Source organism: Convolutriloba macropyga, chromosome 11 (assembly GCF_964194025.1).
Source record: "Convolutriloba macropyga chromosome 11, txConMacr16.3, whole genome shotgun sequence".
In the NCBI taxonomy this organism is placed as follows: Eukaryota; Metazoa; Xenacoelomorpha; order Acoela; family Convolutidae; genus Convolutriloba; species Convolutriloba macropyga.
Window position 1 is genome coordinate 7,438,985 of NC_134478.1, and position 14,598 is coordinate 7,453,582.

The window sequence follows — 14,598 nt, forward strand, 5'->3', positions numbered from 1 at the left end:
AAATTGCCGCCAATTGAATTCAGCTGCTTGAAATTGTGATTGAGAGAGAATTTTAGATCTCGCCAAACGCAAAAAGTCAAGGGCGTAAAAGTCACTCGAAAAGTCAAAACCGTCAAGCGAAAATTTTGCATGAAAAAAGACACACACGTTTACAATAGTTGCTATGAGCTTCGTTCAAAAGCAATTAAAATGGTATATCAAACACTAATAGCAGGGCAATTTATCTTGTTTGGCTTTGAGTTGGTGACCCAGGACAAAAATTATTTCTGGAGAGAAATGCCAGGTGAAAATCACTCAAGCTCGACAGCCTATAGAAGTCCAAAATCATATCCACGCGCTTTTGCATCAACATTGAACAAAAATAGTTATAATGATTTTGAAAATGGCGAGAGAAAATAGTTTATGCTTTAAAAATGGCAATAATTCTTATTTTTCCTAAATCTTGTTGTTTCTAATTCTTATTGGCATTGATAATAATCCCTCTATAAGGTCAATTAGAAGCAGGAGTGAGCCTAACTACCAAAAAAGATCAACATAACATAACCGACTAAACGTCGGAAGAATTGCTCTCGAACTACTAGTGGGAGCTCTAATCAATTGCAGCCTGCTCCAGTTGGGGGAGGAGTCTAAATGGGACCAGCAAGTTCAATAGTGGGCTTCAAATAACCACATTAGAGGTTAACATATACCACTGTTAAGATTTAAAGTAAAAAATGGCACCAGTTTCGGCGCACTTTTCATTTGACTTTTAGTATTAAATTGTCGCCAATTGAATTCAGCTGCTTGAAAATGTGATTGAGAGAGAATTTTAGATCACGCGAAACGCAAAAAGTCAAGGGCGTAAAAGTCACTTGAAAAGTCAAGCAAAAATTTTGCATAAAAAAGACACACACGTTTACAATAATTGCTATGAACATCGTTCAAGAGCAATTAATAACATAACTTTTGATATTTTGTTGCAAGCAAACTCATTTCAATATTTTTAATTTCAATACATCAGGCCATAGCACACAAGTTACATGCAAGTAACCAAAACTGACTAAGGCTTAGATAAGGCGGGTGGAAAAGCTCAACGCATACCGGTCCCGAAGGCTGGCCATCCTCGGGCGGGAATGGGGTGACTTTATCTAAAGCTAATCGGTCGTTAGAAATGGAAAAGGGGTCGGCATTGTTCTCAGGAAACATCTCGATCACAGTTAGGTGGGCTAACGTCACTAGCAAGTATGCATTCTGTTCCACAGCAAGGCATCGGGATGCATCGTCTGGGTTCACGTAATACCTGAACAAACAAAAACAACATTTAGAATGTGACGTAATCTCGTGGATTATGAACAGTTCTTTCAGTAATTATATCAAAAAGCGCTCAAAAACACGCCTCCGCTGCTTTCGACACTCGTTTTTAACGGGCTAATTGTCTATTGGTCTTGTTTCCGTAATAATTTCATTCACAAATAATATTTGCAACCGTGGCACAGGTGTAATCGAGTATATGAAAGGGGTTCTTACCAATACAGAAAATAGTTGGTTCGAGTCAGGTTAAAAGATCTTTTTTTCTCTTTTCTTGCCTTCAGGTTTCTTCAATCAATAACTGAAATCTCGTGGTTATTTTTTGCGATTCAGTTTACTGTGATGTCACTCTGTTCAAACATAAACAACCCACTAAACATTTGCATAGCTTTTCGAAAGTCAGAACCCCATTCGCATCTATCCCAATTCACTGTACGGGCGTTAAAACTGCAGAACATGAAGCCAACATACTTGAAATAGAGAACTTTTGACTTGACTTGACTAGATCACACTTGACTTAGACCCGTTATGGATCGAGTCAAGTCCGCTCGTTCTCGTGTCAATATGCGATGACGTCATTGGAGTACCTTTCCAGACGTGTACTGCTTTAGTGGGTACTCACTTCTTTCTACATTGGTTGTCAAATTGACGTTGTATATAGTCTATTTTCTCGGATCTATTCTGTCCCCCCCCCCCCAGTGTTTTATGACCCCCAATTACAAATTATATGTTGGTATATAGCACGTAACTATGTAAGAAAACAGCACGTGCGTCTGAGGGTCATAAAAGATTTATGCTCACTAAGCTTCAAACAGAGTAGATCCCTAGTGTCATATATGCTTTTGACAGGTGATTTTTAAAATAATCCAGAAGAAACTTAATTCACCCATTATGGCAGCTACATTGATACCATCCGTCGAAGTTTGTGCATATTTGGTCACAAGGCAGGCGAGTTTTACTCGCATCTACATTACACTCGTCTATGTCCACACACGATTTGGTCTCCTCATCAAATTCATAGCCTTTGCTACACTTGCAACTGAAACATAGCAAAAATTGACAGTTGAATAGATGAATTTTACACTAGACGGGTTTATTTGGCACTAGAAGAACTCAAAACATGTCAGTAATATCAAAGTGTTCTCTCGGTTGGCTGAGTGATAGTTACTTTAGTTTAAAAAATTGGGGCAAGACTAGTACAGTTGTGATACCTTCCGGATTTTTCCCTTTGTGCCCCCCCCTCCAGACGCACGTGCACCCTCTAGTAACAGAGCACTTGCCATTAAATAGTAAATCTAGCAGTAAATAGTAAAAAAATAGTACGCGCGTTTGGTGGGTGCAAATAATATGCACCCACTAAGTTGGGGGGGGGGGGGGGGCACAAACGGAAAAGATCCTAACCTTCCTTTAAGCTGACCGGAAACAATAAAATGGGTCTGGAGCTCGATATTTGAGGCTTGAGTGTTTTTTTCTTTTCAGTGACCCCAACGTCTTCGTGGGCAGCCTTAGTATAACCACTTTATAATTGATTACTGTTGTCTCTGTTGTAGCGTAAATCAGCTGAGACTCCACGCACAATTTGCACTTCCAACGGGAAACTAGACGTATTAGTACACTTAAACATGGTTATTAGTAGCGGTGATAGCCTTCCTACAAGCAGTAGAATGTTATTTACTTTGACTTAACCAATAGTAGCGCTGCTATAATGAGAAACATCAGTAAACCCATTCAATTGGCTTTCTAAAATTGAAGGCAAATAATTGATTGGTGGAAAAATGGGCGAGAAAATAAAATTCAAAGTCCGGTAAACAACGAAACCAATTGGTACACACAATTCCAGTGCACACAATTGGTGACCTGTCGATCAAATACTACAACTAAAACTGCGAAACAGAACATTAGACAGAGGATACGAAACCCGGGTCAACGATCATACAACCTTCTTTGATTTCGTATTAGGTCATATATGATTCATAGTAATCATACTAGGTCATATATGATTTGTATGAATTCTTGGTAGTCAATACAAAGACCATATATGATTTCCTAGAAATCATACAGCGATCATAGAAAAAATTTCAAAGACTTAAAAACTGTATAATTGATTTTCTATTGAAATTGAAAAAATTTCTTGGAAATCATACAACGTCATACATGACACATAAAACATTGACTGGTGCACAAATTCACATATAATGTAGTCAGAGGGCTTATTAAATTACTATATCGCATTTGCAATCCACATTTGATTCTTTATGTGCGCTAGATGAATAACTTTGTAGTTTAAGCATATTCAGAAAACGAATTTGAGGTTATTTGGAAGTTGTTTGTGATTATTTTTCATAAATGAGCATTTATAAGTATAAAATGGCTTCACAGAGTGTCAAAAATGTTGTTATCTAGACTTACTCTTTTATTTAGTGCCCACCTTTGCAAAAAGTTTGGTGGCAAGAGCAAACAGAAGAATCAACCAACTATGCCGGCTCAGTCAGATCAACATTGATGAAGAGTGCTTGCTGACCTTGTATAAATAATGGGTTCGACCTCTATTTCTCTATGAGAATGCCTGCTGGATTGACCAATCTAATTCAATTATCAACAACATAAAACTGACCCAAAATAGAGCGTTAAGAATTTGTATGAGGAAACCCCGCTAGTACAGTGTCAAAAAAACTCCATGGAGAGGCCAATATACCAGCAGTTAGAGATTTTCAGATAAGATTAGCAAATGAGTACCTGAAACGGGCAAAAAAACAAGATCGACTCAATACTTGAAATCATCCAGAAAAGAGACAATTTCCAAAAAACAGTTATCAAAGCACATTGTACCATATGTCCTGCTAATGTTCTTTACCAGTTCTTATATCGTAGAAAAGCCAGAAGAGCCATCATCCAATGACTTATTGCCAGCCACTTGCTTAGTTAATTCGGGGCAAAAGTCGAACAAACAACGTCCTAACCGAACAGCTAAGCCAGCCGCTCACCTAGTAAATTCGGGGCTTAGCTGTGAGAAATACAAGGAAAACAACAGCAATTAACACAGCTTTTATCTACTGAACAATCTTAATCGATTAACATGATTTTAAACCAAGAAAACGTTCTTATCTTTCACATTCACTCCACTGATATCTTTATCAAAGTTAAGTTACGGTTATACAACTAACGACAATACAGTGCTATGCGCGGTTTGGTTCAGTGGTTTTAAGGTTGAGGTTAGCATAGCACTTTTAACTGCTTCTTATTATTCCTTCTGTAATTTACTTCATTCTTCAAAACGCTTTAATTTTGCCTTTGAAGACAAGTTATTAAATGTTGCATCCACTTTTTCTTACCATCCCTCAATTTATTTTAACGCGTCTTAACGCTTGCCTACTTGAACAAGATCACACTTTTAACGACTAGCGCAGCTCTCTAGTTCTTGGATCAAATGAGTCGCAGTAATTCAATGTATGTACAATCAAGTTCAAGCAATTTAAAAGGCATCAAAAGTAAAAATAGAAAGTTGGAAATACCCAACGAATTATTTAGTGCCCAACTTTGCAAATGATATTGTACGTTAGGGTCTTTTGGCTGATCACAACGCAATGCCGGGGTATCATATAGGTGATTCCCTACCGAATAAAAACAAAACATAAATGGTAATATATTTTCGAAAAATTGATGTATGTTTCTTGGTATTCGTACCAGGATCATTTATGATTTCTTGGTAGTCATACAAGGATCATGATTTCTTTGGTTTGATGCAAGGATCGTATTAAGAAATCAAGTATGCACAGTATGAAATCATATATGATCCTTGTATGAAATCAAAGAACTTCAACCCGGGAAGAAATCCCGAATCTCTTTAGAGGTAGCGATTAAAACAAAGGGCTACCTACAAACGTTTTAGCAAATCCTAAAACTCATTAGAGCAAAAAATTATTCAGAGCCCCTCTAGTGGAGGGAGAAACTATATGCTCAACTGGTTTTTGTCAATTTTTGCCGATCGATATATTTACCGTACTGAACTGTGAGTGGTAGTTTTTTCTCGAATTTCTTAGGTCATCGCGGTTTAAAATTCCTGTGAATATAGGTTGATTTTCATTATTTTTGTTAACTTTTCTGAATTTTTTAATCAAAGTGTGCTCTTCTTTACGATTAGACAGGGTTTTTGAATCTTCTTGTTAGCTATCTTTGCAAAAATCTGGCTAACTTTTCTAACAATTTACCATTTTTTCATAAAACCCGGCAACAAATCAAGTTACTTCCAGCTTAAAACTGCTGATAATTCCCAAAATCTCTACCCTAAAACCTATTGTGTTCAGAAAAAAACAATTCCAAATCTCATTTTTTTTAAGTAATTACTTGACATTTTCCCTTGAGATACTATTCTAGTTTGGTTTCTTTCTTAAACCAAATATTTTGCCTAGTTCCAATTTTGATAGTTTTAGTCAAACAAAAGTGTATGAGCGGTATCGGAACATTGCAAACGCAAATTACCGAATACCCTTGTTTTGATACCGTTGAAAAACAATTTCATTATTTCAAAAAACAATTTCTCAAACTCATAATTGAAACAACCTGCCACAACAGGAAAATATTTTTCAGAACTCGTTGGGAATAAAAAATCAATCTATAAAATCTAACCTCAAAGCTGTCAGGAGTGTTCAACATTCTCAAGTTTAACTCGAAAAGGCTCAGCTGAAAACTAAATCCACGCAACATAGCAATTCTCTCTTAAGCTGCCATATAGCTCTAACATGGACAAAACATGGACAATCGCCGCAGAATTGGTTTCTTTTTTTTTATAAAGAATAGCCAATTGAATAAACGAAATCAACACAATTGATTAAAAACATCTCAGTTGAAAATCTATTATTGAATAGTTATGATACACTGCGTATATAACTTCAGCAAAAACACGGATCAAAAGAGACAAAAAAAATCAAAACGTCAAAGGCAAAATTAAATGCAGACAACTATAGGAAAACAAAAAAAAAGCTCGTAAATTATTAACATACACAATCAATAACTCAAAAACATATGAAGAAACACGAGCACGATCATTCATCTCCATAAAAGAAAATTCGTCCAAGAAAATTTGTCCAAAATCCAGTTTTTCAAAGAAAATTAAAAATAATTTTCTATAGAAGCTCAAATTGCATGAGTGAAGAAGCTAAAAAAAAATGATGACATGCCACCAACCTCGTGTACAATACCAATAAAAATTAGCCGTACAATGCTCAAGGAAAAAAACGATGAGACCACAAAGAGCAAAAGACTAAAAGCAGCTCTTCTAGGCTCAGAGAAAAGCTCATAGAGAAGAATGAAACAGTTAATAGCAAAAAGAGTTGGACACAAAAGAGGAAAGTTAAAAAGCTCAGACAATGCCCACGAAAAATTTTAGATCTGTTTCTTTGCGCGAAAAGAATACAATGCATCGTGCTTACAATCTTACGCAACCTATCAAACTGCATGCAAATAAAAATGTTTACTTATTCTGCAACTGTTGAAGATTCAAATTGCAAATTTGCGTCAAGTTAAAGAGAAATGAGAGAGGTTTGAGCAATTTCCGGTATAACTACATCTCTCTTTAACGTCTGACTGAACGCCCTCTTTGAAAGGGAAAAATTTCAGAAACTGAAGACAAACGCACGCAGAGAAAATGGAAATCAGCCAGCCTTGAAGTCAAAACCAAAAGAGCTATTTCCTACGAAGAAGTATTGGAGCACTTTTAAATGCAGTTCTTTAAAAGAGCAACAGGGGTAATAATAGTAGAGTTCATTAAAATAACTTTCCGAGCAAGATATATTAGGCGTCTTCTTTTTAAAAAGTTTAACGTGTAGTACTGGTTCGAAGATCTTAGAAATTAGATACTTACTGAGTCCAACTGTTTCAAATTTGAAACAAAAGATTATTAGATTAATTGCACTCAGGATTTTAAGACTCTTTTAAAGCTCAAAAGAATTGAGAGAGAAAAGCACATTTGAAGAACAAAACCGACTAACGTCAGATGAATTGCCCTCGAACGAAAAGCGGGGGGCAATTAAATTTAGAGGTGTAACTTAAAATTTTTTGGTGCAAAAATTGAGACCTTATAGGGGTTGGAGCCCGCGACCTCCCGGATAGCAGTCAGACATCTTTACCACTAACCCACAACGGCGTTGTCATTCAACCGCTACCATTCACGTTTATATCAGCAACAAATTTAATTTGAGAGAGAGAGAGAGAGCAATTGAAAATATAAACCGACAAATGTCGGAAGAATTGCTCTTGAACGACAGGCGAGGCAATTTAATTCAGTGTCTGCAGCCTAAATCAATTTTTCTTTATGGGTGCAAAAACCTTTCCCCCAACGGGATTCGAACCCTTGACCTCCCAATCCACCGCCACACGCACTAACCACTTCGCTCAGGTGCACTAACTTTTGCTTTACTGCAGCCGATTAGGAAGAAGTGAGAGCAATAGAGATCTCTCAAAAATGGTGAACGAAGGCGTGAAAAAGTCACTCGAGAAGTCACAATATTCTAGAACAAAAGCGCAAAAATGCTCACGGGGAAATTTTTGCATAAAAAAGACCAACACGCTCACAATTGCTTCAAACCTCGTTCGAGAGCAATTAATCATATCGCTCAGAGAAAAAATGACAAAAAACTGGCCCTAAAAAATACCTCCCCACCATTTGTTCGCCTGCATTCGATAAGCACTTACTTTGCCACATTCGGATTACTCGTACAGTTGCGATTGCACATTTTCTCCAACTTTCCCTCATCTAATAGACACGGAACCAGATCAGGCTCACAAACATACTTCAAATCCACACACCTTCCGTGCGTCTCAGTATTTGAAGCGTCCGAAAAATGATCCGGGCAGTAAAACTGGTTTTCACTACAGTGAATCTCTTTACGAGTGCAATCTTGCTCGTCAGTTCCATTCCAGCAATCGTTAAATCCATTGCAAACGAGCTCCATACTTATACACTGACCAGCTAACCCTCCACAGTGAAATTGAGTTGCATCGTCGCACATTATGGCAGCACATAAAAGCTCGTCCGCTTCGTTGAGACATTCAACAGACGAATTGCAAAAGGCCGAGTGGTGTACGCACTGAAGTATTTTCTCACGTTCCCGGTTTACAGATGTCCCCGCTAACAAACCTGGGTTCCAGAGGCAAATTCTGTCGAGCGGGTCAGGGCAAACAGGTTCGCAAGTTGAGTCGTCCCGTAAAACTTCAGACAAATCAAATGTGCACAGTGGATAAATACAAGAAGTGTTGTTTATTTGTTTAGCACCATTGTTGAGATCAATTCTGCATATTGAAGTATTGTCTGATTCGGGACAATTTCGCAATAATATTGAGTCTTGACAACTACTGTTCTGAGAAACATCGCATAGCTGTGATTCATCAGAGTCGTCAAAACAGTCAGAGATAGAGTCGCACACTTGGTTGTACTCTATACACTTGGGTTCTGTTGGGTTTTCTGGGTTCCAACATTCAAATTGAGACAACCCACAAGGCCTTTTCTGACCACTGTCCATATTTAGATAATTACACGCCTGAAAATAGACGAATTTTGAAGAATTCTGAAGATCAAAAAATCAAGGGAAAATATAATCTTTTTATCCGCAACATCCCAACGAACAAGAATGACACAGCTCTATTCATAACTTACAATTTTCTTCGTGCACACGATATTCACATGAATAACATAGCCGTCAGATTGCCGGAAAATAGCCGCGATAGACGCTTGTGGCCTTCCATGAATTGAAACATTTAAAGTTTAAAGTTCCATAATGTGAAACCATAAGCGAGAAATGGAAATTTGGTTCAAACAAAAAACTAGGCCTAGAATGATCTATGAATGGATTGGGAAAACCATTTAGAAAAAAAAATCGATCCAAAAAATCGAAAAAAGAGTAAAGATCAAAGTGAAAAAACCACTAGCGAGAAAGCGAATTTTTGCTCAAACACCGTTTTCTCACTCTACTTTAAAATTAAAGCGAAAATATTTCACGCCGCAAAACCACGCGCTTTTTCGTTCGATTTCCTGTTTCGTCGTGGCCAAAATCACTACTCCAATTTGACTTCAAAATCAGGAAAATCTGTGAACAGATCTTAAAAAAGCTAGCGCCTCAATACAATTCAAATTCTTTGAATTGTAAAAAACCACGATGTCCCTAATAATAGCCACTATCGCTTCGCGACTATTAATAAACCTCCTGTTTTTAGCAACTTCCACAATTAAAACGGCAGCGATGAACTCATAAAATTGGGTACACCTCCCTTAGGAATTTTTATGAGCCCCGGGTGATCAACCCAATTTCAGAACTGGACCAACCAATCTTGTTCAGATCTGGTCGCAACTCAAAAAATAGACGATTCAGAACCTACCGCATATGATTCGTCAATGCCCGCGCTGCAATCTACCCTGCCGTCACACAATTTTTCATTTGGGATACATTTTCCGTCGCAAGGTATGGCCCCGTAGCCCTCCTCACACTCCTTGCCCCTCCCCCACAGGTGGCAGTAAAGGTGGGGTGCATTCTCGTCACTTAGATCACGACAGTCGTATCGTCCATCACACAATGCAGAATGGGGTATGCATGTCAAGTCCCTCTCACACACAAAATCCGATTCGTTGTCGCAAAATTGTTGGTAGCACCCATACTCGTCCGATCCGTCCGGGCAATCACTTACAAAATCACATCGTCGCGATAATGACACACATTGGCGAGATGTTGCTAATACATTTGACCCTTGTTGACCTCTGCTCGGATTTGGGCCATTGACCTTTCGAGTAGAGTTCAAACCTGAAGTGTTCAGCCCCCATCTTGCCCAAGCATTGCACTCGAACTTGGGCTGTCGCCAGTCTAGCCAGCCAATGGGGTCACATGGTGCCAACTTGTCAAAATCGCCGGTGGTGTTGACGTCGCGCTTGCTCCTCAGATTTGACCTCTTGACCTTGGCAGCTGCGGACTGTTGACCCCTATTGAATTTGAGGGCGGAGTCGGACGTTGAACGTGACAGTATTTCTGCCGTGGATTGCTGGCACAGAAGAAGACAAATCACTGAAACAGAGTTTCAACGTTCATCGCTCAGAGAAAAAATTAAAGCTAGGTGGCAGGTTGTCAGAAAATTTCTGCGATTGCTTCGTAGAACTGTAGTCTCAAAATGAAAATGAAAAAGAATAAGAGCTAAAAAATGAGATTTTTCTGATGTGTGATTGATTTAGGCTTATGAACGGTATAGTTCCGTTCAAATAACCTACAATAAAAGTAATCATATTTAAATGACCCTATTGAAGTAGGCAAAACTCACTTCGAGAGAGGAAACCATTTTGAGAGTGATGTATATCACGCGTTAGCAAAACTTATCCACGCAAAGGACAAAAGCTCGGTATGATAAGTGTTAAATATATCCGGAAGAAAACCAAACATAGCTGGCAAATTGCCAGAAAAAAGCCCCGATAGCTTCGTAGAACTACAGTCACAAAAAGAAAGTAAAAGACAGACCAAAAAAGAAATTTATTCCTTTCATTAAGGGCCGAGATGTTAAATTTTGATTAAGAATCTGTATAACTTAATGCTGCTTCTATTAGCTGCTCATACACTCAATCACTCGGATGAACAAAAAAACTCGCTCCACTAAGAACTGAAAGTTGACGTCACGCACGCAATTCAGTCGAAATTGCATGAGCGAATGAACAGAAAGCAGATTTGAAGTGATTGTGAAGTCAAATGTACGTTACAAACATCTTGACGACGAAAGAACATAGCAGGACAAGTCCTGACGTACATTTTAGAGAATTTTCATTGACTAAACAAAAAACCAGACATAGAACAGACTATGAGTGGATTGGAAAAACCATTTCCAAAAAAAAAAACAGATCAAAGATTAAGAAAAAAAACAGAAAATCAATGTCAAAATGCCGCATGTGAACATAAAAACTACTAGCGAGAAAGGGCCATTTGGTTCAACAATAACTAGGCCTACAATGAACGGATTGGGAAAAACAATTAGAGAAAAATCTTATCTAAAAATTCGAAAAAACAGTAAAAATCCAAGTGAAATAGCCGCATGGGAACAAAAAACCATTAGCTAGTCAGCGAATTTCTGTTCAAACACAGAATACTTACTCTACTTGAATAATCGAGTAGAAAATTTCGCACCACAAAACCACTCGCTTTTTCTCTCCACTTTCTGTTTTGACGTGACCCCAATAACTACTCCAATTTGACTTCAAAAATCGTGAAAATTAGTGAACAGATCATTAAAAAAAGGCAGCGCCCCAAAACAATTTGAATTCTTTGAATTGTAAAAAAAGCGGGACAAGTACTGAAATACAATCCAAAGAAATGAATGAATAACTAAGAACCACTTAACCTGACCAGCAGATGCATTAAAGAGCGCCAGCCAAAAAGAAAATCTCAAAATTGCGAAGCAAAAATTAAACAAACTAAACAAGAATATAGTCACTGCGAAAGCTCTTGAGGCTTTTACCCTGCAAACCAATTTTGATCCAAATAGATATACCCACTATGCCAAGCTCACACCTTGAAAGAGTTTTAATGGCTAATAAAATTAGCAAAAAATGAGCAACAAAACAAATACTTAAATTGAAAATTGGAAAAAATAAAGAAACTTTCTTAATTTCGCGATATTAAAAACTTTAAAATCCCCTGTTTTCTCTGGAATTTGTCCAGTAAACTATCTGCAAGACCTAAAAAGTTTCATTAGCCCGTACCGATTCATAAATTTTGAAAATGATTAAAAGTACAGAAAATTTGAAAACAATTGAAAATTTTAGTAAATTGTTGCTAAAATTTAAATTAGTTTCTCCAGAACCATTTCATTGTCTCCAGAGGCTATCCATTAACCAATTGCAAGCCTCGAAACGTTGCATTGGCTGATAAATTTCGATAAACTAAGAAAATCAGAAAAATTCAGACACATTGAAAAAACTGCAATTTTTATCGAAAAAGTGCAAAAATTCGTGATATTAGCAACTATGCAGTAAGATACTAAAAACCCTAGAGGAGGTTAACAGATCCCTGAGACAAGAAAAGCTAGCAAACGACAAATATTTTCAAATATCTTAAAAATTGCTATTTTTATCAAAAAAATTGCTGAATTTCGAAAAAACAAATGTTGAAAACAACTTCATTGAAAATAAAAACTATGCAGAAACCTATTATCAAAACCTTACCAATAACTTCACCACTCTAAGCACCTGAAGGACAACTAAACGCGGCTTAGGGCATCTAATTAAACAATGCCCACTGGAAGGCCAACCAAGAGAAGGGCCAATAATAGCCTCAGCAATCGCTTCCCGGCTATTAAAAACGAATCTATGTAGAAAACTGGCGAAACTAGCTGAACAGGCCAATTTGTAAATTAGCGTCAGCGTCTACAGTGAACTATTCTGCAATCTTTTCTTTAATTTCTATATCCAACAAAATAGGCCCCAAATATGCAAATTAAAAACGACACAGAACGCAATATGCTTGCAACTTTAAATATTTAGGTGTTTAAGTGTTGGAAACCAACAACACCCGTCCAAACCAAGAAAGAGCGGGCACAGCTAGATTGTCAGCTAACGAATTGTGCTTCAAACATGAAAGGCAAGCAGAGGCAAAAACAGCAAGGACTGGAAAAATTAGCCAAAAATTATTATGAATTCGAAAACATTCTTTGTTTTAAAACCTAGGAAAAGTGCATTGTGTCGCTGAAAATTATAAGGACCAAGCTGCAAGCTCAAAATGATCTATTGCCCTTGTACTCTAAAAGAAATTTTAAAATTGAGAAATTTGTAGACAATTTAGTTAACTTTTTAAATACTAATGTCTTCAAAACGAACATTATTTCCAAACGCTTTACAAAAAGCACAAAGGATATCAGAAACAATGTTGAATATAAAAGACATACAGAGGCAAGATCGTGCAAAAAATAGTTAAAACCTATTAAAATTTAAAAAATGCAATAAAGTCACGGAAATCTTTCTGCAAGCTGCTAAGAAATTTATTCGCTCCCAAAAATTCACAAAAGTCAAAAATTCCAAAAAAATTGTCTTTACATCTGGGCTTTCCCTGTGCATACCGTTTTTCAAGCTGGAAGTCATGCAAAAAAAGTGTTCGAACTCATCTTACAAAAAAGGTAACTGGCGGAATACCAGGAGCTTGAAGAGTCGTGCAATATCAACTCTTTAAAATAACATTATCTAAATCAGAAACATCGAAAAAAGAAGATAAGCGAAGAAACATTTAAATGTATGAGGAGGCCTAAGTGTGTGTGTGTGTGTGGGGGGGGGGGTATTCGTAGGTGAAAGGGGGCTGTAAAGCGTGGTAGGGAAACGGGGTAGATTGACAGGGATGGTGAAGCGGGGGGCTGTTGCCGAAGGGTTTACTTAGGTGGAGGTACGGGTAGGTGCCGAAGATGGGTGAAGCAGGTGGGGCCCTGTATCACCTCGAAGGCACAGTTAGTTGGCCAAAAATTTAAAGACCGTTCTCCCTTCAAAACAACTTTTACTCTTGAATTATACAGCAGTTCCTAAGTATACTGAACGGTAATAGTTAAGTTAGCACCACTATTTTCACGAAATAAAAATTCAATTTTTGAGGCAATTTTACTCCCAAATTACAATCACATATTGAAAGCCACAAATTTTTGCAACACCACTGATCTCCTATTTACCTATAAATTCAGATAAAATGCAAAATTCACTATCCAAATATCTAAATGTAAAGTTGATGAACTCCATCCGAGTTTCACAGAAATTTGTAACAAAATGTGATATCTTTTCAGTTCTGTTCGACTATGACCAAGTTTGCACTCGGGTTAAACATTAGAGAGAAAAGATGTGAATAAATTAAGATCTTGTAACAACTTTGTTATGCTGTGAAATTTGGAAACTTGGACGGAGTTCATCAAATTTTACATCAACATCAAGTTTATCACACAGCAAGAGTTCAACGTTCTAAATTGGTCGCTCGTTTCTGCATCGAAAAAATGGCTCAAGTGAATTGAAAAAACATCATTGCAAGCCTCATCTTCAAAACCATTTTGAGAAAACTTCAACTTTTAGTTCCAAATTTTTCCCTGGTTTACAAATATTAAATTCTCCCCAGATTATCATGGCATCCTTTACCCAAATGGTGGAAGCAATTACCGACCCAGCAACCAAAGAAGCAATGCAAAAGATGTACGAAGAGCTCAAAGAAGGTAACCAACAAACCGCGAAAAAGGTTAGAGATGTTTTTGATTTCTGCGACTACCTTGATGAACGACTCCGCAACCAAGAACGATACACTAGTAAAGATTGCGTTATTCTGCAAA

The 14,598-nt window shown here is 37.4% G+C and overlaps 1 protein-coding gene across 1 annotated transcript in view; it reads right to left on the reverse strand.

The window, feature by feature from the left end:
* The window catches only part of LOC142349632 (uncharacterized), a 116,864-nt gene that overhangs the window by 95,766 nt on the left and 6,500 nt on the right, over positions 1-14,598 (reverse strand). Inside the window, exons 2-5 of the mRNA XM_075401337.1 lie at positions 9,658-10,334; positions 7,978-8,822; positions 2,174-2,326; positions 1,081-1,279 (exon numbers count right to left, since the gene is read on the reverse strand). Coding sequence (XP_075257452.1) covers positions 1,081-1,279; positions 2,174-2,326; positions 7,978-8,822; positions 9,658-10,334 — 1,874 coding nt within the window. The remainder of the gene's footprint in view (positions 1-1,080; positions 1,280-2,173; positions 2,327-7,977; positions 8,823-9,657; positions 10,335-14,598) is intronic.